At 31.0% G+C, this 25,661-nt stretch overlaps 5 protein-coding genes and 2 long non-coding RNA genes across 12 annotated transcripts; 4 read left to right on the forward strand and 3 right to left on the reverse strand.

Annotated features, from left to right (window-relative positions):
- Positions 1–433: 433 nt before the first annotated feature.
- LOC146872662 (uncharacterized) lies at positions 434–15,567 on the reverse strand. Of its 5 annotated transcripts, none has more exons than XM_085660245.1 (3): positions 15,224–15,567; positions 2,063–2,553; positions 434–1,903 (listed from the first exon to the last, which is right to left on the reverse strand). In XM_085660245.1, the coding sequence occupies exons 2-3, from the start codon at positions 2,526–2,528 to the stop codon at positions 1,713–1,715; spliced, it is 657 nt and encodes a 218-aa protein (XP_085516371.1). In that variant the 5' UTR covers positions 2,529–2,553; positions 15,224–15,567; the 3' UTR covers positions 434–1,712. The 5 variants fall into 5 exon arrangements, with proteins under 5 accessions (XP_085516371.1, XP_085516375.1, XP_085516373.1 ...); XM_085660249.1 differs by lacking the exon at positions 15,224–15,567 and adding an exon at positions 5,433–5,531; XM_085660247.1 differs by lacking the exon at positions 15,224–15,567 and adding an exon at positions 4,766–4,939.
- On the forward strand, positions 2,621–3,717 carry LOC118441175 (uncharacterized). The gene is made up of 3 exons (XR_004838018.2): positions 2,621–2,858; positions 2,984–3,286; positions 3,357–3,717. It is a non-coding gene; the product is annotated as an uncharacterized LOC118441175 (long non-coding RNA).
- Positions 5,060–8,928, forward strand: LOC118441176 (uncharacterized). The gene is made up of 5 exons (XR_004838019.2): positions 5,060–5,297; positions 6,246–6,408; positions 6,872–7,054; positions 7,172–7,332; positions 8,608–8,928. It is a non-coding gene; the product is annotated as an uncharacterized LOC118441176 (long non-coding RNA).
- On the forward strand, positions 8,968–13,246 carry LOC146872663 (uncharacterized). The gene is made up of 4 exons (XM_085660356.1): positions 8,968–9,000; positions 9,657–9,809; positions 9,959–10,108; positions 12,960–13,246. Exons 1-4 carry the CDS (start codon positions 8,968–8,970, stop codon positions 13,068–13,070), a joined length of 447 nt encoding a protein of 148 aa, XP_085516482.1. The 3' UTR covers positions 13,071–13,246.
- Positions 15,568–15,932: 365 nt separating the features above from the next.
- Positions 15,933–18,290, reverse strand: LOC118441172 (uncharacterized). Its single transcript, XM_085660166.1, has 5 exons — positions 17,328–18,290; positions 16,740–17,238; positions 16,388–16,625; positions 16,134–16,303; positions 15,933–16,066 (listed from the first exon to the last, which is right to left on the reverse strand). Exons 1-5 carry the CDS (start codon positions 18,137–18,139, stop codon positions 16,025–16,027), a joined length of 1,761 nt encoding a protein of 586 aa, XP_085516292.1. The 5' UTR covers positions 18,140–18,290; the 3' UTR covers positions 15,933–16,024.
- Positions 18,291–18,996: 706 nt separating this feature from the next.
- On the forward strand, positions 18,997–23,053 carry Calr (calreticulin). The gene is made up of 7 exons (XM_035865220.2): positions 18,997–19,171; positions 20,148–20,252; positions 20,365–20,568; positions 20,801–20,952; positions 21,231–21,734; positions 21,924–22,067; positions 22,267–23,053. The coding sequence occupies exons 1-7, from the start codon at positions 19,087–19,089 to the stop codon at positions 22,282–22,284; spliced, it is 1,212 nt and encodes a 403-aa protein (XP_035721113.1). The 5' UTR covers positions 18,997–19,086; the 3' UTR covers positions 22,285–23,053.
- Positions 23,047–25,511, reverse strand: LOC118441173 (E3 ubiquitin-protein ligase TRIM23). Of its 2 annotated transcripts, none has more exons than XM_035865217.2 (6): positions 25,225–25,511; positions 24,600–25,160; positions 24,426–24,534; positions 23,973–24,346; positions 23,497–23,865; positions 23,047–23,402 (listed from the first exon to the last, which is right to left on the reverse strand). In XM_035865217.2, exons 1-6 carry the CDS (start codon positions 25,291–25,293, stop codon positions 23,208–23,210), a joined length of 1,677 nt encoding a protein of 558 aa, XP_035721110.1. In that variant the 5' UTR covers positions 25,294–25,511; the 3' UTR covers positions 23,047–23,207. The 2 variants fall into 2 exon arrangements, with proteins under 2 accessions (XP_035721110.1, XP_035721112.1); XM_035865219.2 differs by having other exon boundaries at positions 25,269–25,508.
- Between the last annotated feature and the right edge of the window lie 150 nt (positions 25,512–25,661).

The raw sequence follows: 25,661 nt of genomic DNA on the forward strand, positions 1-25,661 counted from the left end.
TGCATAGGTGGCACCACTCTGCGGAATAAATTCGTAATAATAAATAGCAAGTAACAAAAATTTAAATTTCTCGTTCCAACGTATAATTATTTGTAAAAATTGTATATACTTATATAATTTAAATGTTAACTTTTATTATTAATGTTATTTTGTTTCAATTTGGTACTAATCAATGGATCTAAATTATTCGAAATTAGATCACAGTGGCAAAATATATTACATCTTATATCGCCAAATAAAAATGAATGATTCTAACGACAAGTAAATTCTTTTTTACTTGATAATAAATTATTTAATATATTGAAGGATATAAAAAAAATGGCGATTATAATCACTAAAGGGCCAGAAGATATTTAAGTAAATATTAAACATCTTTTAAGTAAAACTTATCTTTTAATTATTTTAACAATAATATTTTATATATTTCGTTTAATTATAAAGTTGAGGGAACAGATTTATTTTATAATAAAAAGTGTGTTCTGATTAAGAAAGGTATTTAAGAAATTGATTGAGTTGGTTACAAATGTAATATAAACCTTTTTCTTTAAAGCGATATTTAAAACATCTTATAATTGCAAAAAGCTTTCATTCCCATGATCATAGCTTTCATATTTAATCAAAAGATTATCACGATATTCTGCATAAGTTTATTATTCAAGAGCGATGTTGACTAGCTAATACTAATAATATGCACGTATATCAATGTCGTGCTTATGTCAAATATATTTATACATATATTTTTCAAAATTCACATTTTCAATTTAATTTAGACACATTAAGAAAACTATCTATTCTTAGAAACTAAAACTATATTTCACATTCGTCATTCTCCTCTTATTTGTTAATAGAAGTAAACATCGGAAAATGCATGTGCTTATTATTATTACAAATACAATTGATTATGCATGTATACAGATCATTAAGAAGTTTCCATATTATACAATATATAAAATACAAAGTGTGTAGAATGGTCCTTCAAGTTTTGTCTTCTAAAGAATAGATTTGATGTATGTATATTGTATACAAATAGAAAATGTTTGAAACTTTTGTATGTTACATTTTATTACTAGATATGATTTATTGTTATATTATTCTTCAATTATGCATAATAATATGTGATTGTCATTGACATGAGAATCTGAGAGATATCGAATAACGAATGTCTTACAATGTTCCTTGATATGCTTATACTATTCAAATTATACTATTCATATTATTTTGTGCGTGTACTCATGGGTACTTTAATCTCTTAAAGTAGACTTGGTCTCTAACTCGATGCTTTTTATGATAAAGCTTCTTTGGAAACTTCTTAAAATCTTACAATGAAAACTAAGAAAAGGGAGAGAGAGAGAGAAAGAGAGAGAGAGGTAGAGAGAGGGAGGGAGGAAAGAAGGGAGGGAGGAAGGGAGAGAGGGAGGGAGGAAGAGAGAGGGAGGGAGGAAGAGAGAGGGAGGGAGGAAGAGAGAGAGAGAGAGAGAGAGAAGAGAAAAGAGAGAAGAAAAAAGAAGAGAAGAGAAGAATGAGGATGAGGAATCTTTCTCCGAAAGGGGTAGGACTGGATTTTAATGCATATCACAGTTGCAAATCTCTGCTTGAACTACATTGGTACGATGGTAATATAAAGGGTGGAAATTAATAAATATCGATATAGAGTTTGTGTCCTCGCGTTTGGTCAACGAAACTCTCGAATGAAATCATCACACGATTCATCCTTATCGTTTATTACGATTTTTCATAGTAAAACGTCTCCAAAAGTTGCCGCTCTTTTTCGGAGGCATCGCTGTTGGAGTGTCATAGCTATAGCTACATTCATCATCGGTATCTTGGGCACTAGGTGTTTCTCTTGTTGGTGAGCCACCGTGTCCAGAATCCCTATCACCGTCTGTACCATTTTTTTCTAAACCTGAAAGAAAAACAATTAGATAAATATATATATATATGTATATATATATATACAATAAATCATTTTTGTAAATCTATATCAAACTTTAAATGTTCAATATTATTTTAATGACTTTTGATTTATAATTACAGTTGGATAAAAATAGGGATGATGTCTTACCGCCACCTGCTCTAAGCATATCAAGAAACGTGCTCTCGGCATTGCCACGCGTGCGTCCCTGTTTTTGAGATGGCGTACCGAAACTGAGACTCTGAATATTGATTTCAGCTTTGAGTTGTTCCGGTGGTATGTCATCAACGCGGAACTCATTAGGATCTTCAACGAATGCTTGTTGAAGGTCACGCATTATCTTCTTGCGTATCGTCTTCTTCATTGAAAGATGTCTTTCCAAATGTTTGACATCGCTCTCGGTAAGGGTCTTACTGTTGTCCCGTCTTCTTGTCTTCTTCTTCTTACTATTCTTCGGACTTTCTTCTTCGCCAGAAGTTGAACCTATGGAAACCGCGCTGTCATGTCCAGCAGCTTTTTCTTCGGCTTGCATACGTGCATTTTCCCATTTGTTACCAAAACCGAAAATGTCACGTAAATGAGGTATATTTCGATCGGCTGTCTGCTGCCTTGCCATTCTTATTTATCAGATTAGATACGTTCTGAAATGAGATAAAAATAATATTTACAAAAAGCCCGTTATATATCCTGAATGATAAGTAAAATTTATATAAATAAATATTTTAACAAGCTGCTAAAAAGGAGTTATTAAAAGACAAACATATATATTAATTATAGGTAAATATTTTCCAGTCATGTCATTACCCATGAACCAAATTTCATCGATCATTTAATCGAATCCGCGAACCTGCCTAATACCATCGATATCTTTCTGTCTCTGTCAAACATGATTCCGAAGTAGACACGATTTGAAAACACAAATGATTACATATCCATTATATCATAAGTAAGTCTTTTATTATGTTTAAAAAAAGATTGTATATTGAAATCAAAGTATTCTTTATATTTCAATAATAATAAAATCATTATAGAAAAGTACGCATATAAAGGAATATGGAAAATATTTTTCAGGTATTTACCTACATATAACGACCAAAGCCACCATCCAAGAAATATCCATGCCTGTCTACTACGTTCTCACCACTACCTCCTATATCCTATACACTAACAATTCCGCAAACCAGCTGACCGAACAAACGCGCACGTATCGTTAGATAACCGCAAAAAGAAGGGGCTACGTGAAAGGACTCCTGCTCGGCTGATCTCCTGGAAGCACCGTTCGTTTATCCGCTTGCCGTCGTTTCGCCGTACGGAGGCGAACTCGTTGCCAGGCAGCGCTGAACGGGCTCTCGAGTTCTTTCCAGGTTTATCCAGGTAGAGACCAACGACAAGAGAGTGTCTCAACATATCCTATCTCCCCCTTCCTACTTTTTTTCTTTTCTAGTTTCATCCTCCAAGTACCAAGTTCGTTATGGTATAATCAAGACATTCGACGATGACAACGACGACGACGACGACGACGACGACGACGACGACGATGATGATGATGATGATGATGATAATGATGATGATGATGATGATGATGATGATGATGATGATGATGATGATGATGATGATGATGATGATGATAATGATGATGATGATGATAATGAGAAAACAATGACGATTTCTAGCGTAAAGTTAAAGAAGTTGTTGTTTTCTGTCTTTCAACTTTGAAACCGGTACGGTCAAGCGACATATGGGATGATGAACCGCTTTTTATCACGTTTCATGCATTTACGAAAAGGCTATCTAGCTTTATTTTCAATGATCATTTTGTCTTGTTAATTATGTGAACATACTACAAGTATATTATATAATGTCTTCTTCTCTTTTTGTTAATATATAAGAAAAACTTGTTGAACTTCGTCATATTTGCAGAATCGTCGATTAAAAAATAATTCTTGATGGATTTACTTTACTAAAAGAAACGAATTGAATCTATTTTTTTTTCTTTTTTCCTTATTCTTTTTTTCTTCTTTTTTTTTCTTTTTTGGTCTACTATGTAGGCCTTCGTTTTTTTATCATTTCTATTATTCGTGAAAGGTTGGAAACAAATTCGATGGGTTGATATTATCGTTATTTGCGAAGGTGCTTTACTACCTCCGAGGTTAAACCTTTCACAATTGTTGAAGAGTGACTCTCGACTTGGTTACACAAAGCCAGAATATATATATATGTATATATATTATATGTATATACATCATGTAACTTGTAACATGCACGTTCTCTCAGAATTTATCCATATTTTTTTCCTTATGAAAAAGAAGAAAAAAAACGTTATCCGGTATGACTGGTTCCATCGAACGAGTATTACTCTGTACCTATACGAATATACGTAATTCTGATAACATCGCAAGTGGCTATTAAAAATGTTATATTGAAGAAAGTAGTCCAATATGGATGAAAGTTTAATATTAATGAATTTTCTCTTAACTAAATAAATAAAACAAATTTTTATTTAATGAAAATCATTTATCAATAAATAATTTAACTATATATATATATATATATATTTGCTTGGATTAAAGAATAAGAATATGTATAGTAATATATACATGTGTATAAATATGTGTGTTCAACGATATAAAAAAAATAAATTGATAAAAAACTGATTAAATCTGTATTCTCTTGTAAAGAATTACAAAAGAAAATACTTACTGGCTTAGTGTACCAACATGTCGGATAATAATTTTATTGATCTATTATCATATTGACATCATCTTCCAAACAAGAAAACTATCGATGAGTATAATTATTAAAATTTTAAGGATGTGCGTGACAAACAAAAAGTCACGATCAGTAAATACTTACGATGAATTATAGCTTCTCTCGTAAAAAAGAAGAACGCGTGTTTCGAGTAAAACTTCGGACTTCTTATTTTTTTTTTCCTTTTTTTTTTTTATGTACGTATAATCCCACGGGAAACGGAATTTCATTTATCACCGAATGCACCGTGAATGAAGAAACATTTCTTTGTTCTTCTTTTATTTATTCATTTGTTTATATATATATATATATATATATATATATATATATATATATGTGTTGTGTATTTTTCTGTTCTAATAACACATGAGAAACTTGTAAATAAATTCTTGCATTTCCATTTATAGTTTGCACGAGTTTCGTACGTGATCGTCCTCGTTCAGAAGATACGCTTCGTCTTTTACCGTTCAAGGTCAGCGAATTGACGGAAACCAAGCGAAAAAAAAGAAGGAAAAGAAGGAAGTAATGGAAAGAAAAAGGACGCAGATGTAGGGGAACGAACGAACGAACGAACGAGATCCGAACACTTTGAACGTCGTCGCACGACTGAACAACCATTCGCGACTTTCACTTGAAGGTACTATGAGGAGAACGTCGTCGTCGTTGTTATCGTCAGCGTCGACGTCGTCGTCGTCGTCGGCGTCGTCGACGTCGTCGTCGAGAAGCGTATAAACCTTCCCTCCTTCTCTCTCAAACTTCTCTTTCACCTTACCACAATTTGGTTATCGACGCCCACGCTCTCCGTAGACTGAATCACGATCGAGTTCTCTCATTGCACGAGTAAATCCTTCACCGAGTTTGCTGCTGTTGAGAAGTTACTCGAATTACTTGCTTGCTCTTCCGAGTTTTATTTTAAAATTAAGAAATGTTAATAAACGTTAATTAGAAGTTAACGTTCAAATTATTCAGATAGATTCAATAGTTCTATCCGGGAATTTAATGAAGGATGAAATCTTTTTTTTTCCTCCTCACAATTTTATCAACTAATAGGATATTAACGAGTTAGCTTTCAAGTGGATTCAATAATCCATCTATCTTATCCACGATCTATCTAACACAATTCAAAATACACAATTTATAATTAAAAAGTTTTGATGCCAATCAAATGTATTCAACATATTTATCCGAAAAAATGTTGAGAAATGAAATTTTCTCTTTTCTATGTTTTTTTTTTTATTTATTTTTTTTGTTTTGTTTTTTCTTTTAGTTTTTATTAACTTGATATGATTAATTATGGATGAATTGAATCAAGAAGATTGTTGCTTTGAAGAAACATCCGTCTTATTCTTTTCACGAGTTAAATCAAGATAAGAAACATTTGAAAGTTAAACGAAATGAAACGGAAGCGGTTCGTGAATCCTTACGTAAACTTTTTCCTTTTTTTTTCTTTCTTCATCATTTTCTAATACTAAATTCAAGTTAATATATTAAGAAATCTTTGTACATATATATATATATATATATATATACATATATATGTATATACATACTATCTATATACATATATAGAAATGTTCTAATGCAGATCGAGGAGAAGTGAAACAAAGAAGAAAGAGAAGCCTCTCTCCTTCGTGTTCATCGTGATAGTCCAGTAATCGACGCGTAATCGAAGCAGGTTTTAACCAGGCGTCTACCTCTCCTGGCATAATCTGACTTTCCATCGTTATACAGTTACTCGAGGGTGAAAGGTGAACCCTCGACTCCCTTCTATCTTGTCGAAAGTAGTCGTGAATTCATGAAGTGAACCGATGAAGAAAAGATCGTCTCTTTTTCCTTCCTGTTTCGTGTATCAAGCAGAAGTCAATTTTTTTTTGTTTTCCTTTCTTCTTCTACTTTTTTATTTTCCTTTCTTTTTGTTTTTTTTTTGTTTTTTTTTTTTGTTTTTTTTTTGTTTTTTTTTTGAAAGAAACAATCAAAATGTATTAAATATTATTGAACAGTCATGAACCTTTTTGAAGAATCATGATCAATAAATTTATTCTTGAGCCTTAATAAATGATACTCTCTGATGTAAGTTCATAGAATAATAAAGGACTTCACAATGTGTCCCTGAGACGTAGAAAATCAAAATCTAACTCTTCTCTTAATCTATCTCTTACTATTCGATCAACGTATGACACTCATTTACCTTACCTTTTCTTTTTTTTTCAGGTATATGTGTATATACGTGATGAAAGTGACATCATATTCTCTTCACGAACCAGTTCTCATTGACTCTTAATACCGGTTTTCTTCGATGAAACCTTCATAGCATTCTACACTCCTGATGGCGTTGTTCATCGGGTGAGGTCGTAACCTTAAGAGCTCGTACATTTTACGTGAGAATAATTGCGAGTACGTATAATTATATATATATATCTGTACACACATATGTGTGTGTGTGTGTATATTCCAGTTAACCCTTTACACGATAAAATTATAATTTGTAATAATATTAATTTTTTTTTTCAGGAAATTGGACAGTATAACCAAGGAAATAGCATTATTCAAATAGAGTGTAACGAATTAATAGAAAATCGATGAAACGACACTGGTTTTTCTTTCTTATCGAATCGCTTTCTCCATTAAAATCTTTCTTTATTCTTCATGAACGACGAAGAAACAACATTGCCGTACGTATGGAAACAATGCCCTCTTCGTTTTGTTTTCAGTTTGTAAGGCGGCTCTTGTATACGCTAGACCGAGCAGAAACCTCAAGCTGCATTACATAAGAGAAAAGTGTAACCGGCCTTCCTCCTCCTCCTCCTCCTCCATCAACTCTACCTCCACCCTCACCTCCTCCTTCTTTTTCTCTTCTTCTCTTCTTTTTCTTACTCTTCTTCTACCTGGGGAACGTGTTCGCTATCGCGGATCCTCGTATCGTGGGCGTCCAGACGAATTTAACGCGGGTCGAACACTTTCACAAAAGCAACACGTTGAAATATCTACTAAGAAGTTGAATATTATAAGGGTTTAATCATATTACGATAATATTATAGGTCGTTAAACTTAAATAGAGAATAAGATTTAGAAAGTTATTACAAATTGAATTGCGGTAGAGAGACTTTATAAGAAAATATTGTCATTTTCTTTTGCTTAATTGATTATTTTCTTTTTTTCCTTTTTTGAGAAAGGGTTTTTTTTCTTTTCTTGTAACAAAGTTTCATGTTTAATAGTACGAGACTTATGTGAGAATATATATGTATATATATTATTATTATTATTACTATTATTATTATTATTATTATTATTATTATTATTAGAAGAAGAAGAAGAAGAAGAAGAAAAACATCGTCTCGCATTTATATATCTTAATACTTTCAACTTCGACGATAAATTTACATTTTTCTCTTATAAATAATGCATATTTTAATTGCACGTGCGCGTGTGCGCGCGGATGGTATTTCGTCTGCTCTCATCTTTTCTTTAAAAAATTTCTTCCTCAGTAACATGATATAAATTTGATTCCCAATTAATTGCAAATACAGAGCTCTTTCACATTGGAAGAGATTCTCCTTTCTTGATCTCGTTTCTTTTTCAATCTATTAAAGTTGAGATTCATTCTCAAAAGTGGTTTATGATGACACTATCTCTTTCTCTCTCTCTCTCTCTCTCTCTCTTTCTCTCTGTCTCTCTCTCTCTCTCTCTCTAATCCCAATTGTGTGTGCGACTTTCGTGCCTATTAATTTTCTTTCTTAAGATAAAATCAAATCCTTCAAAATAAACGTATTGCTCGTTTCTATCTTCGAACGTGTGAAAGTAAAATACGGTAGTAGAAGACTTGAAGCACAGTGATGTTCTTTGCTCTATTCTTTTTTATTTTATATTCCGACAATCAATTTTATAGCGATCAAATAAGCATAATATACTTTGATTCACTCTCTTTTTTCTTTCTTTTTTTCTTTTAGGAAGTACACGAAGATATCCGATGATCTTAGGAGCGAGTACTTTCACATGAAATGGAGTGAGTCGTTTGTGGTCGAGAGACTTGAATCTTAAAGCAAAGGTATAACCTTAGGAAAACGAAGATGCGGTTGTACCAAAGAAGAAGAAGAAGAAGAAGAAAAAGAAGAAAAAAAGAAGAAGTAGAAGTTGTCTTTGTGATATATAATTTAATGCTCGACAACCGAACGGTAATATTCTTGACTACAGACGAAAACACTTATACACATAAAACATTTATTTATTTTTTAAATTTGCATACTTCCCTCATTAATTATTCTGGACGTTCGAAGGAACAAGATAGGTGACTAAGTCCAATTCGTTTTATGACGAGATACAACGTAGATGACTACCTTCGAGTAATATTCTTTCGAGGATTCATTTCGTGTCTCACGATTTATTTTTTGTTCTTCTTTTTCTTATTTTGGCCATAAGCGTTAAAATAAATATATTAAACTTAATATAACAATACTCTATTTGGTTTATTAATAGATCTAGGAAGAAATATTTTTCTGCTTGAACGCACTTGAGAGTCTATGATTTTCTCGTTAACCGACTGTCACAGTTGTTCCAGTTGAACGATTTGACGTTCCCAGTGTGATTTATTATTTGAAACTCGTCGATATTAAATTCACTGTTTGCCGCGTACCTTGTTCTAGAATATTTCAATGTAGATAATGTTTGAAAAGCACATTTAACATGACACTTTTATAATAACGAAATAGAATTTAACAACGATTAAACATTATCTATGAACTCGTTGGAAAGAAAATAAAAGAGTAGATCTATCTGATCGATAGACATTATTTAAGAGTAAAATTACTTAAAACTCGTTTCTTTTTATTTCTCTTCCGTTCTCTTTCTCTCTTGTGCGCGCGCGTGCGATTCGAATCAAATGTATACGACCGATGAATATATATACATATATATATATTGTGTGTGTGTATATATATATATATATATATATATATATGCATATATTATATATGCATAGACATTTTTTTCTTTTGCACAGACATTGGATACTACATACTGGATGTTGTGCGAAACCGTTATGCAACCTGCAGTACGTAAACTGGTGGTCTTTGCTCGACTGGATTCCAGTTGGTCTGTCCTCTTATATTGTCCTACGTATAAGCAAGTACATTTGGAACAACAGGATGAAGAAGTACGATGTATTAGATCTTTCCTATAAGAAGATGATATAGAATAAATCTTCTAATTTTTATTTTCCTATTGAAAATATCACGTTGAAAGTGAATTATCTTTAAGATCGACCGGAAGTACATAATATTTCTTTATTGCTAAATGTTGAAGATTTTTATCGGATTACCGACTTCTCTACAAACGGAAACGCATCGAAACGTACCCATCGAAACCAACGAGGGAATACATACAGATTTGTTTGATTATTTAGAAGGCAGTCAGTGGAACAAAGAGAAACTGCCGGTCACATCGGGATCTTGGGTAACTCGGTTGGATTTCGTAATAAACACATACAAACAAATACATTATAGCGAATACGGTTCCATGATTATGCGAAGTGTATCACTTATATGTGTGTGTACATATATATATATATATACATATACAGGGTGTCCCTTTGATATGAAGGTATTGATTCGTATAGCTAAATCTTCGATATTCAAAATCATTTCTTTTTCTTTTTTCTTTTTTTGAAAACAAAGTTTGATAAAGAAAAAATTGTATATATTTATTTATTTTTTATCGTTTTACATCTAATTATATTAAGACTAGTTTGCAATAGTAATTAAAATGCACCCTATGTGTTAAGAAATCGAGTCGTTGAGAGATTAGAAATATTGCGTGGGCGACGTAAACGGGTTATATTCAGGATCGAATGTTACATGGTGAAAATCATTCCTTTCGCGTGTTGACTCTCGAACAAGAGCTGCCGTACTTTATGTTCTCATTCTATTTCTCTCAATAATTTAATTCAAACGATTTTGTAAGTATTTTTTTCTTTCTCTCTCCTTCTCTAAATCTCTTCCACATTTGCAGGTGCAAGTATTGAAGATACCAATATGTCTGAGAGAGAGAAAGAGAAAGGGAGAGAGAGAGAAAAAAGTCGATGCACTTATATTTTCATTTTGCTTATCCTTACATGTTTTTTTTTCCTTTTCTATTGGAAGTAGAGTTCGACTCCCGTTATTTTTTGATGACGTTTGCAGGTACTCGCATACAGGAAAAGAAAGGAGAAGAGTTCTTTACATTGATTTTATGAGAGAGATTCGATCTCGCTCGTTCGAGGTAGTAATAATAAGTAAGGTGAAGAGTCGTCGTCGTCGTCGACCAAGGTGATCCAGTGCGAAAGCGAGAGGCCTTTCTGAGGGACTCCCAGAGAAAGAAAGGAAAGATTGACGGAAGGAAGACAACAGAGTCTGAAGAAGAAGAAGAAGAAGAAGAAGAAGAACAAGAACAAGAAGAATAAGAAATACTTATGAAACCTTCGAAGACAATGAACGAATAATAAAAGTTAAAAGGGATGACAGGAATCGACGATCATCAAATATACAAAAGCAATAATATCTCTCTTATTGTTAGTGAATGGAAATAACGAATGGTCGAACAAAGTAATGATGACCAGTTCTAATAATAACATTTCAAACGAACAAAGTCACGACGATCACTGTATCTCAAATGAAATTTTATCTATGTCACACAATGTTCCCTGATTCCTGTCATTGTTGATTAAGAAGTCGTTTCTTCTTCTTTGACATAATAAATACTCTTTATCTTTTCGGACTCTCAGTAAAATCAAAAGCTTCGGTCAATGATCTTATAAACAATGGCCGTATTCTAATCTTATCTAGTAATAAAAACTTGTCATAATCGTGTATAGTAATAATACAACGAACAGTAATTGGATTTAAAGATTATTATCGTGACTACTGAAATCTCAGTGAATCCCTTGGTGAGGGAGAGAATTTGTGTGGTGCCTTTCTGTGATCTGTCACGCTCTGTTCACTTTTCACGCATGTACATACAAACACACAACACACACACACACACACACCACATATCACACACGTAGTTTTTTTTTTCTCTTTCTTTTTCTATGTTATTCATGGGTACACGTGAGTGCAACAAAGAAACAGACAGTAAATATGACAAAGGAAGAAGGGAAACGAAAGAGAGAAAGGGAAAGAGAAAGAGAAGGAGAAAGAGAGACAAGCTAAAGAGGGATCATGGTGGTCGATGACGCCGGCAACGTCAGAAGATGTCGGCATCGTTGTTGTTGGTTGGTGGCTCGTGGGAGCGCCGTTTTAACCGCCTATTTCTCCCGCCACGTTATAACACCGCATGAAGCCGTCTCGCCGTCTCGCGTATAGAGCGGTCAGCATATATACATACAATTCATATACATACACATATATATATATAAATGTATGTATATATGTATGTATGTATGTATATATAAATGTAGAGTAGTAACAAAAATTTATTAACATTACCCGTACTTCCTTAATAATTCTATATACAAAATAAGAATAATATTTAACAATGTTATTTTTTTTAATTGATTGCAAAATAAAATTAATGTAATTTAATAGAAACGATATTATCATTTGTACGGGTATATATAATCGTCAGAGAAATATTGGAATGCTGAAGGAATTGTAGTTAATTAAAAGTAGAATCTTTTTTGTACGTCAATACTGTGAATGAAAAGCCATTGTACTTTCTATACAATGATATTGTCTTCGTTGAGTTCAGTGAACATTGGAAACAGATTGGACTAGGTAAATGGACTTAGCAAACATTATTTTAAACCTGTCTCGTTCGAGAAAATTCTTTATTTTATTTTATGATTCTCAATATGTTTCTCTTTCATTTGTTATTTACAGATAGGTATATTCTTTGTTTGATTTGAGAAATAATATGTTTATATGTTAAATGTGTACATAACGTGCAATGAACTTTCAACCTTCGAGATCCTGAAACCATGAGACCATTTTTCTCTTTCATCGAGTAAAACGTATTTTTAGTCGTCTGTTCTTCGACGCCATACAAAAGGAGGAAAGAGTGCAAAGCAACTTTATTTTGAAAAACGAAACGACCAGTGCCCGAGGCATGGTCGAAAGCAACATGGACTATTTCTATCCTCCTGTTGCTGTCTCTCTCTCTCTCTCTCTCTCTCTCTCTCTCTCTTTTTCTCTCTCTCTCTTTCTCTTTTATCTTTCATTTGATATGCAAAAATATATTATATCATGATATAGCTTGCCTTCTCTTCTTTCATAAAATACTCATTCTCTTGGAAAGAATTTATTTAAATTTTATTAACACTTCATTTCAGAGCATATCGATTAGATTTCAACGTGGAAAGAACATCAATCGTAGTAGTAACATAATCAACGGTTATCCGAAGCAACCCCTCGAACAGACAGAAGATGACTCATCTCACTGATCGTTCCCAAGTAATTTTCGATTCACTTATAAGCGATCTCAGAGAAGCCATAAAAAAAGATATGAAGAAAAAGATGCGCGTCTTGTAAAAACAAATGGGTTCTATGTTTCATTAATAATGTATTTATTGATCTATAAAGAATCGATGTAAGTGCTACCACACTATTTCCTCTCTCTTTCTCTCTCTCTCTCTCTCTTTTATCTTTCTTTGATTATTATACTACATACTCTAACGCAAGTCTTCCCAAACTTTTATGTGACTAGATCTACTTTCGAATCATTATTTCTTGTGACTCGCTCGAAATTATAATTCCCGTTAAGAAAGTTGATTTTGATAAACAATTTTAAATTGATTGAATCTAAATCTGCGAACTGAGAAAAATTCAGACATAAATAATAAATATCATTTGATCTTTGACTGAATCGATTTTGAATTGTTTGTCCGACGATTCAAGAATTCTTATAATGAATTAATGTAAACTATTTTTATAGTTTAATACTTAAGCGATCCATTAACGGATTACGATCTATACTGTAGAAATCTTCGATCTAACATAACTTCGAAGAAAAAGAAAGAATGAATATGAAGAAATAAATGATAAAAATATGTATATATATTTTTTTTTTCTGTTTACGGATAGTAGAGTATGTAAAAAAAAGAAAAAGCAAAAAAAAAAAGAAAAAGATTTCAAGGATACTTCTATAGAAATGTTTTTCTTAGCGAATTACGAACAAACGTGAAATGAAATACGTATCGTCCAACTCATCGATTGCAACATAAAAAAGATAGAAGATATCTGTCATCGATTAGATAAAGAAATGTACTTTTTTCTTAATTAGCAAAACACAAGATAAATGAATCTGAAGAAGAAGGCAGGTCAATCGTATGGAATTCTATTAATGAACATTTTTTTTAATTTGATCTATTACAAATATCCTGGATCATAAATATCGAAGTTCAACTAATTGCTCGTTCCAACCAAGATTTTTTTAATAACACTTAGCTTATTTTGTACGTTTATATAAGTACAAGATACATGTGTATTAATTAAGTTAGAATGTAAAATATTTATATAGTGGTATAAAGTGATATCTATATCCTATGAAGATTAAAGCCAAAGTCAAAAAGGTTCTCTAAATGACCCGTTAATATAGTAAATAAAAATTACAGGTGATATAATTAATTAATATTACAGGGGCACATACGATGCGTGTGACTGATCGATCGATTCAATATAGACACTTGCGTTGCACTCGGTTGACCTCTCTAACTACTGCCCTGACCTTTCTCTAAAGGCTGTATTATGATATTATTTTTAGAAAAAAGAGTTCAATGAGGATATAAAAAAAAAAGGAAGAAAGAAAAAAAAACGGAGTATGTGTGAACGCATCAAATAACAATATTATTACTAGTAAAAGAAAAAAAATTATGTAGAAAATTTCTATCGCAATATCTAATATCTCTCTCATAATCTCTCATTCGTAAACAAAATTATAGATATAAAAAAGGAAAAAAAAAAAAGAAGAAAGAAATCTCTTCCATTTTATACAATAATAGGGAAGATGACCTGCGGATAATATATCTTATAAAGATTTTTCAAAGAAGCGGATATTATAAAATCTTATTTCAAAGATCGAAGCTATTTCCTCGTTTTGATGAGACCTCAAAGAAACTAAAAAAAAATTGTCTTGCATAGGTGAAACGTCATTCACGTACAACCTCGATTCATTTCCTTCGAAGGATAAAATGTTGTGTCAGGATTTTGAAATGTATCCAACAACGGAATCGCTCCTATTTCATTGCAACATGCGATTTCTAACATATATCATTTATATTGCATATAAGCATTTTATAAAAGCAAAACAGGAAGACAATTAAGCAGCTATGCATTTATATAATGTGCCAATGTTTTATCAAAATTATCTTCAACAAAATTACTTTTTCTTTCTCAAGATTTTAATCTTTTTTGTTGCGTCGCGTTACAATTCGAATTCACGTGGAAATTCAAACAAATATATATATATATATATATATATATATATATATATATATATATCTATAAAATTTCGTTTAGCATTAGAAATGCTACATACGCGACTCTAGTTGACGATAAAAATTTGCAATATAAACAGTTAATCAATATGAAAACTTACCGAAAAAAAACTGATGAGATGGATCTTGAAAGCCCGAGCGCCTTTTCCTCTTTGTTTATTCTTTTCCTTTTTTTCTATAAGTTGCCTTAGAAAATTTTTAAAGTTACTACGATAATATTTAATACGAATAAAAATGTGATAACACCGTCATAATTAATATTTAAGATAAATTAATTAATTGACTATGCATTAACAAATTTTTGCATATATTTCAGACGAGAAAAAACTAATATAGAAGCATATCAAGATAATAGTAGCAATGTATCATATCAGGAAGTTAGTTGAAACCTTTCGACACGGAGAAGGTTCGTAGAACACTACAGGAGAAGGAGAGAACTGAGCGTGACTATGGCACATCAATGGAAGTAAGCCGGCGATCACCCCCACGCATCGGACCATTGCGCATCCGTTATACGCACGTGCATATCGGCTTGGTCCGATGAATTCTAGCAAAGGTAGACTCTCTCATTGATCGAAGTTCATCAAAATGAGCATGAATTTTTACATCTAGTCATATAAAGTTGTTATACGTGACGATATACTATATACTACGGTATCGAACTTTGTACTAAAATTTTCTTCTTTTTTCTTTTTTTTTTTTATACTCAATAATATTTTATTATCTGTTTAGTAAAACACAATGATTATAATATATAGATTAAAAAAAAAAAAATATATATATATATATAGACTCCATAAGGAGATAAAAAAAATTAGTTCGCTCGGTAAGAAAACGTAAATTGTATTTATAAATTCATTCGATCTTTTTCTTGAGCTAAATAATTATTTTGTAAATAATCATTATCTCACTTCGACTTTTGTTTTTTGTAATTGACGTATTACCTAGAATATCAAAATTATTTATCATGGCGATATTGAGATTAATTGGAAAATTGATCGATTATCTCACCGTCTTTGCATCTTCGAGACTCATGGGAACGTATTTCTCGTTAATTATCTGTACTAAATTACTACGAACTTGATAGAAAATGTATTGATCTTTGAGCCATTGTCTTATCGTAGCAAGTTTTTCATCAAATCCGATGTAAGGATCTTCTTTCGTTAATTCAAAATTCCTATCTATAAATTAAAAAAAAAAAAATGAAATAAAACGAAGCATGAACATGTTACATAAAGATTATAGTTTTTGAAAAAACATTTTACCAGGACGTATATAGTTGATAATGTTTGGAAAATCGAGAGGTTTGAATAAAACTGGATCTAATTTCTTAGAAGAAGAATTATCGTAAAACCGAAGTTCACCGACAAGTTTTGATATTTGTTTTTGAAGACGATACATTTGTTTGATATCGAATCTAGAGTATTTCTTTTCGTTAAAATCTGTTGTCTTATCGATTCTTGAGGATCTATGTGATTTTGTCCTTTTCTTTTTCCGTTTAGTCTGTTATAATTTATAAAAATAATAACATATTAAATGTTCATCATGATCGATAATGAATCAATATGGAGACATATTGTAACAAAGTGGAAAATTATTTTTATAATTTTATCGTACCGCAGATCGTAGATTATAATTCGTCCGATGAAAACGATCATTATTAGAAGATATCATTATAATATTAGAATCTTTATCTTTATCGGATAATTTTTTTGCTTTATCGTCGGCATTTGGTTGCTCGTTATTTTCAAAAAGAATCGTTTTGTCATCTAGAGAATTGTTTATTTTTTTAATATCATTCATTAACGTCAAGTTTGGCGATCGACGATTATTCTTCGATGTTACTAAAGATTCTATCTTATCACTCTTAGAAGAATCTTTGTTATTATCCTTCGTTGTTGATGGACGACGTTTATATTTTTTTTTATGACTTCGCGAAGACATCTCTGTCTGTTTTGACGATCTTAATAATTGAACAGGTGTAATGTCGCTTACGTCTCCTTCGATACTTTCAATTGTTTTAACATAATTCGATAATTCTTTGTTAAGACCTATTTCACATTCACTAGTGTTTTCTATTAATTTCGGTGGTACCAACTCGACAATCTGTTTTTCACTTGTGAATATAAAAATAAATATTGAAAAGAATATTTAAAATATTATTTTGTAAACATTTGGAAAAAAAAGTTTATATCATTCACGTACCCTGAATTATCTGCTTCCTGTTGTTCACGTATAAAATCCTTTTTAGATATAATATCAACTTTCTTCACGCCAAATCTCATGTTCTCATCTATAGTTTTCTCTTCCTCATCTTCCGAATTAAACGACTCATTCGTGGATAACGGATCATCGTTTGTTTTCATCGTTGATAATATCGTACTCGATGCTTCTTCGAAAGTATCATTGACATAGCTTAATGCTTGCTCAACAGGCAACGACTCAAATTCTTCTATTTCTGATAAAATTTTCGAAGTACTATATTCCCTATCAACTTGTAAAACTTCGACGATAATCTCTTTATCTTCGTTATCCATTTTAATTTCCTTTTCCGATATTTCTTCTTTATTTTCGTCAATTTCAATACTTTCATTTTTATCAATATTAGAGACTACATTTTCATTAGATCTCGTTGAGATATTCTCATTGGTTTCGATCAATGAAGATGACGTATTATTAGAAAATTCTTCATCTATGTTTTTCACCGATTTTTTTTCTACGTCAATCACAATAATCGAAGAAACTTTATCATTTGTTGTAGAACGTGAAATATATTCTTCTTCTACCTCTTCCACTTCTATTTGTGCTTTTGGCATTCTCACGTCGAGTTTAGATTTTAAAGGAATTTTAAGATTATTCAATTTTTTTTTGTCTCTTATAGAATGTTCCATCGATGGACTTGTTAATGCACTTTCCGTACTCGAGTTCATTATGTACATTTCCTCTTTTCTCATTTTATATTTTTTATCAATTTCTTTCAAACGCATCAGCGCTGCAGTTGCCTTAGAATGCAACATTTTTCTACTTCACTTAGAGATTTAATGCGTGAATGAAATTAAGAAATTAAAATTTTTTATTTGAAGGGTTACTCGATTGAAATAACACTGACGCCATAATGCTTTTGCAAGTACGTAACTATGGTAACGTTATGCTCTAACATGACAACATTTTAATCGCATACATTTAAAAAAAAAAAAAAAAAGAGAAAAGAAAAGAAGAAATGTTTAACAATATTTAAGTGCATATGTGTATTTTATCGTGATTTATTTTTCAATTAATAATTAATGTATGATTTAAAATGACGATATTTATTTACCAACACTTGCAATAATATTTTAATTACTTTATTTATTAATCTCACTTTTTTATCTTTAAGCAATCACAGCCTAGTAGTAAACGTTTAATTAAAATTCATATTTTACTATATATAAATTTCAATGTTAAAATCTAAGTTTGAATTAAATTCGAAATAAAATGGTTGCCTTCGAAAGAACCAATCAACACTTTCTTTATGATACGAACCTCTACGTACTTCCTGTTTATATTTAAATACTATATTTGTTCTGTACAATTAAAAATAGAAAAAAAATTAATTAATTAATTAATTAATTATTCGATCGTAAAAAAATAAATGATCTTGTGATTAATCGATCATTTATAAATTTAAAATAATTAAAAATAAATGAAATTTGAAATTCACTCTGTTATATCGACAAAAGATAAAAGACGAAGAATGGCAGCACTATAGTTCGTTTGTTGGTAGATTACGGTGGGGGTACTACGATCGCTCGAGCGTGGTCGGAGCCAATTGGTTGAGACATTCCCGCCAATCAGCACTCTCCATCTGTCTATCCCAACGGATGCTAAACTTACCAACCACATCCGTCGTAGAGACATTATCGGGTAGATCATTGTGAAGTAAACGTCTTCGTCGAACGGACTCTCGTCGTTCCGGCGTCTAAAAATGCGACACCTTTGCTCTTTTCTTTTCGTCCTGACGATTTCCTTCGTCACAGCGGATATCTACTTCGAGGAAAAGTTCACCGATGGTGAGTTTAACGTACGAACACAATCAGTTGTCGAAAAAAAAGAAAGAATGAAAAAAGAAAAAGAAAAGAAGAACGACGCCTCCTATCTCTCTATATTCTCGTTACTCATTTCCATTTCACACAAACGATCTTCTTTCTTAAGTGGACCTTGGGAAAAACTTAACACCCACCATTTGCATCGTTTCTTAATAAGAACCACACCCTTCTAACTTTTCCTATTTGACTTACGATTTTTATGCTTTAAATAACCGGCCTTATGTCGACTACTCCAGTCTATCACTTTCTTTCTCTCTCTCTCTCTATATATATATGTATATATATATATATATATGGATGAGAATTTAAAAAAAAATCTTTCACCTAATAGGCGCGAGAGAATCGTTCGAACTTTCCCCTTTACAATTTGTTCATTTAACTCGTCATACGTATGTACTTATACATAATTAATGATCTGACTGATCTACGATTGATAAGGTATTTTAATATTCTATATAATCCGTGCATACGTGTCTGTATTGACTATATAAATCATTAAGATGAATATCACTTTTGTAGAAAATTGCCTCGTGGCAGACAATCACATATTATATATTCACATTTATTTGGAATCATTAAATCGATTTCGTATATTTTAGAACGGCTTAAATTAAAGATATTTTTTTTACTGTTTTATACATAAATAATTTCTAATGTATTCAAAAAAAAAAAAAAAAAAAATAAAAAAATAAATAAATGTGTAAACATATTGTCAAATCTAAATAACAATATACATTTCTAATAATGTTTTAATTGTAAACTCTTATCGAAATTCTTACTATTATATGTGTGTTATTATTTTGTTAATTAAAAAAAAAAATTGAAAGTATATTTAGAAATCATGTCAATGTTAGAAAGTACATTTCTATTTTTGATGAATTCCAATTACTTTTTTCAATGATATTTTATTATATCATGTTATTAATTTCGCATGTGACAGATTCGTGGGAAAAGAATTGGGTATATTCTGAACATCCAGGAAAAGAGTTTGGAAAATTTGTCTTAAGTCATGGCAAATTTTGGAATGATCCAGAAAATGATAAAGGTATATTTCACAAATATTATTTCATTGCATTCTTTTAATATCACATATTTAATACTTTTTTTTTTATTAAAATTGTAAATATAAATAAATACAAATATTATTTTTTTTATAGGTATCCAAACTTCGCAAGATGCTAGGTTTTATGCTTTGAGCAGGAAATTTACACCATTTAGTAATAAAGATGAAGACCTTGTTATTCAATTTACTGTTAAACATGAACAGAATATTGATTGTGGAGGAGGATACGTCAAAGTATTTGATTGCAAATTGGATCAAAAAAATATGCATGGAGAAACACCGTACGAGATTATGTTTGGTAAGAATTCATTAATAATCACGAAAGCCGAGCCTAAGAGTCACTGGTCAAATCATATGTGAGTGGCAAGTGCTGTAGGAACTCGGAAAGTAATAGTCTTACTTATGCACTGGTATATCACAATGGTATCCCAGTTACCAAAAAAAGATACAGTTTTGCTTTTACTGTAGTATTATATATACATAGATTTATTCTCTTATTCTTTATAATCGTCTAAACCACTTTTTTATAGGACCTGATATCTGTGGACCGGGTACCAAGAAAGTTCATGTTATCTTCAGTTACAAAGGCAAAAATTTGTTAATCAACAAAGATATCCGATGCAAAGATGATGTTTACACACACTTGTACACTTTAATTGTTAAACCCAATAATACTTACAAGGTAATTATAATTCCAAAATTATTAGTAATTTTTATATCTAAAAGAAATAACGAGCCTAGAGTCACAAATCCTTGATAGATGTAATAAAGGATGGGTGCTATAGGATCTCGAAAAGAAAAGATTATCTTGCTTAATTATTATACATAAGTTATTAATTGCTTATTGTATTTAAATAGCAAAGGTCAACATTCATTATTAATTATATAAAATATTATTTTACACAGATCTTTTGGATTTTATAAAATAATTCATATTTTATGTATTATATTTTATATTAGGTTTTAATCGATAATGAAGAAGTAGAAGCTGGAGAATTAGAAGCCGATTGGGATTTCTTGCCGCCAAAGAAAATCAAGGATCCATCACAAAGTAAACCTGAAGATTGGGATGATAAACCCACTATTCCTGATCCTTCTGACACTAAGCCTGAAGATTGGGACAAACCTGAACATATTCCTGATCCGGAAGCTACTAAGCCAAAAGATTGGGATGATGAAATGGATGGAGAATGGGAAGCTCCTATGATCGATAATCCTGAATATAAGGGTGAATGGAAACCAAAACAAATTGACAATCCAAACTACAAAGGACCTTGGGTTCATCCCGAAATCGATAATCCAGAATATATTCCTGATCCTGAGTTATACTCAAGAAAAGAAATATGTAGTATTGGATTTGATCTCTGGCAAGTTAAATCTGGTACGATCTTCGATAATGTTTTAATCACAAATGATCCAGAAACAGCTCGTAGATTCGGTGAAGAAGTTTGGAAACCTACTATTGTAAGTAATATGCTATTTATATTATTTCATTTAAAAAAAACAAAATTGTGATGACTCTGTAATAGATCTGATTTAAATGAAAGACAAATAATTGGAATTCCTCGTTACTGATTATATTATGCATCATTAATTAAGTAAGTTTTTATTTCTTGTATTTCTAATTAACAAATGTTTATCTGTATATTACAGGAAGGTGAAAAGAAAATGAAGGAAGCACTGGATGAAGAAGAAAGGAAACAGAGAGAGAAGGAAACTAAAGAATCTGACGATAGTAAGGATGATGATGAAGACGAAGATGCTGATGAAGAAGATAATACCGTTCCAGATGTAGAGGTATGTGATATAAATTTTTTTTTTTTTTTTTTTTTTTTTTTTTTTTATGAATATATTATATGATGTGAAAAACTTTTTCCTGATTACCTGAAAGATAAAATAGTGGAATTCCTCGTTACTGAAAAAATATTTTTATTACATCAATTATCATTGTTTCTATTATTTAAATTAATTAAATTTACTTCTTTTGCTTTTTCAGGAACACGATGAATTGTAAATATTTGTGTTGGTTGACACAAGCATAGACTGTATTCCAGGAGCTGTGTGGCTGCGACATGCACTAACTCTCACGGGCACAAAATTATTCTTAAAAAGAAATTTGCATAATACAACACAAATTGGGTGCTCTGCGATAATTTATACTTCATTCTTAATCAGATGAAACTTCCCATTACATCTTAGAACATCAAAGGATGATGATTTTTGTGGACGTTAAAATCAGAAAGTCTTTGGTCTCTATAAAATCGTGAAGTATTACGTATCTTGTGCAAATAGTCAGTGCTGTGTTGCCTAAGGTACACTGTACTTAAAAACAGTGAAATAGAAATTCGTATATCTGTCTTGTGTCCTTCAACGACACAGCTCCATAAAAGACGCTAAGTTGTTCCGTTTTTGTTTGTCAAGTGTTTTTATATACATTAAAAGTAATTGAGACGTAATTTAACGATGCTATATTATATATATATATACATACATACATATATATATATATATATATATATATATTATTTCATTTACGTACAGTGTACGCATAATAAAACTCGCTCCGATTAAAAAGTAAGAGTGTTGGGTGTGTGCAACATGACTGAATGATATTTGGTATGATTATGTATCAAAGGCAACAACCAATAACCATGTAATAAAAAAACAAATAAATAAGACTTTTCTAGATGTGATTTGACTATTTATTCTTAAAAATTGTTTGTTATATAGTATCATGAAAATTTTATGTCATAAATTACAATAAATATACTTATATATTATCACGTTTTCATTTTATTTTTTATCGACCATTATTCGAGATTACAAATAATATCGTTTAAACTAGAGTTTAAATGGAACAATATTTTCGGATAATAATTGTGTATATATACCTTATTTCAGAATTATAGCATTCAATTAAATTACAGTAAATACCGATCATGATGTTATAGGTATTGTATATAATGTCTCATGTGCTCCAAGTTGTTGTGTTAACCAATCAAGACCTTGTGTAGCTCCACCAATGTTTGTAATTACAGACGATCCTTGAATATGCCAAGCTCTTCCACAACAAAGTTTTTGTAAGCATAAAATATCTGTCAATTCTTCTACGCTTACACATTCTGGTAAATCCTAAGAATAAAATATTAGCAAATAAAAATGATAAAGAAAACTATTCATTATGGTGTAAATTTTATTTATAAAAAAATATGTTTAAATTTTCTACCTGTTTGTTAGCATATATTAGAAACAAAGCATCTTTCAGTTCTTTTTCGTTTACAATTTTAGATAATTCATTTTGAGCTTCTTCAAAACGAGATCGATCGCTTGCATCGACCACAAAAATAACAGCTTGTGTTTTATGATAATAATGTTTCCATAAAGGTCTGAATTTATTTTGTCCACCTACATCCCAAAGTGTAAATACAAGATTTTCATATTCCAGGCTCTCTACATTAAATCCAATAGTTGAAATTGGAGGTCCTGAAAGAGTTATGCCTCTCATCGCAGAAAGTATACTAGTTTTTCCTGCACCATCCAAACCTAAGATTACTGCCCTCATATCAATTTTCGTACCTATATGTACTCGATTGTCCTGTTAAGAAAATTAAAATAAATGATATATTATCCTAAAAGTAATATATAGAAATGTATGAAAAATGTAAGATCATGTAATCATTTACAAGTATATATTTTACAAACCCTGCTAAATATAATAGGTATAGAAGATTCAGGTTTAAGAAAATCAGGTCCTAACTGAGCATAATGTTGCTGTTGCTTTTCTAAAGTATCTAAGACTTCTTTAACTTTTTCTGCGCTACTCAGTAATTTCCAATCTTCAGAATCTAAAATACTTTCGCACTGAATACAAACACCAGCCACCTGTGATCTTGTTATTGTCAAATCTTTTTGTTGTTGCCTCAATGCACATAATCTACTACGAGTCTCTGTATCTATACACGTTAATGCTGCCTTTTCTTGTTCTGCCAATAGTGCTCTTAGTTCTTCAAAATGTTGACGTACCCTTTGTCTTGCATCTTCAATTGCCCAACCTTCTAATTCTTGTATGACAGTTTCTAATAAAGAGGGCATTAAGGAACAAGATATTTTCTATTGGTTTAAATTAAATAAAGAGGGTAAAAGTATATGAGATACCTATTTTTTGTGCTGTATCTCTCATACTTTCCATGAACTGAGTCATCTTCTGTAGTGCCGCTATTACTGATTTCCTGATATTTTCAGCTTCCACTTCTACCAATGCTGGCTACAATTAAAAGTATAAATAGAAAATTATTACAGAAAAATCTATATAATGTAAAAGGATTTTACCTTATGTGTGCTGTGTCTGCCATAATCTTTGCACAAATAACACATCAAAGAATTGTAACAACCTTGTTGAGTACAGGTAAATTTGGCTACATGTGTTGTATGTACTGGACATTTAGGTTTTTCACGTGGCTTTTCTGACAAAGGTACACGTCTATGTTTACCAAGTGTCCTTGATGAATGAGTAGTGGTATCACAATTTTCGCATAAATGAGTAGTACATACTGTACAATAGAGTACAGCCACATGACTTTCGTCTTCATCGCATGGTTGATTGGATTGAAGCCTTTCTCTTTCCAATATAAAAGCTTTGTCATTGTTAGATTGTTCCAACTTTTCGAGAAGTTCAATCAATGCAAAATTTTTCTTTAGACTAAAAATACCAGTCTTATTTATTTCAGTTGGTTGTCTATCGAATGGACAGAGAAGAAATTGTTGATTTAACATGCAAGGCCTTAATCGTAATAAACACGAATGACATACTGTGTGACCACAATGTAACAATCGTGGTACCTTTATACCATCCACAGTAAAAACCTCTTCACAAACACGACATTCTAAAACCTGTTAACAAACATTATTTTATAGGTGAACAATCAATTGAAAGACGTTTATATAATTTTCTTACATTCGATTTTGTAGTGTTTTTAAATGAACGTTCGAAATAATCACCCAATTTATTTACGTCTTCGGTCATAGTTAAATATTATTATAGCATATATTTTACACTATTTTTTGAACACGTTGTTTACTTTAATACTTATTATATATACTATTTTTTTTTTTTTTTTTTCTAATACATGAAAGAAATGTATTAAAATTTTGATATTACGTTGACGGTATATTAAAATTCTTATACGATATTCAAGTATTGTAGAATAAAATATAACATTATTTATTCTTCTTATATATTAGTTTTCGTTATATAAATTCAATATATGTATCACATTTAGAATTGTAATTTTTCTTCTCTTTTTTTTATAATACAAGAGAGAGGGAGAGACATCTGTACTTCAATACGAGAGTAACTACTATATAGTAATTATCTAATATTTTAATACGATA

The sequence above is a fragment of the Vespa mandarinia genome, chromosome 11 (assembly GCF_050613455.1).
Source record: "Vespa mandarinia isolate Hongniang chromosome 11, ASM5061345v1, whole genome shotgun sequence".
NCBI lineage: Eukaryota > Metazoa > Arthropoda > Insecta > Hymenoptera > Vespidae > Vespa > Vespa mandarinia.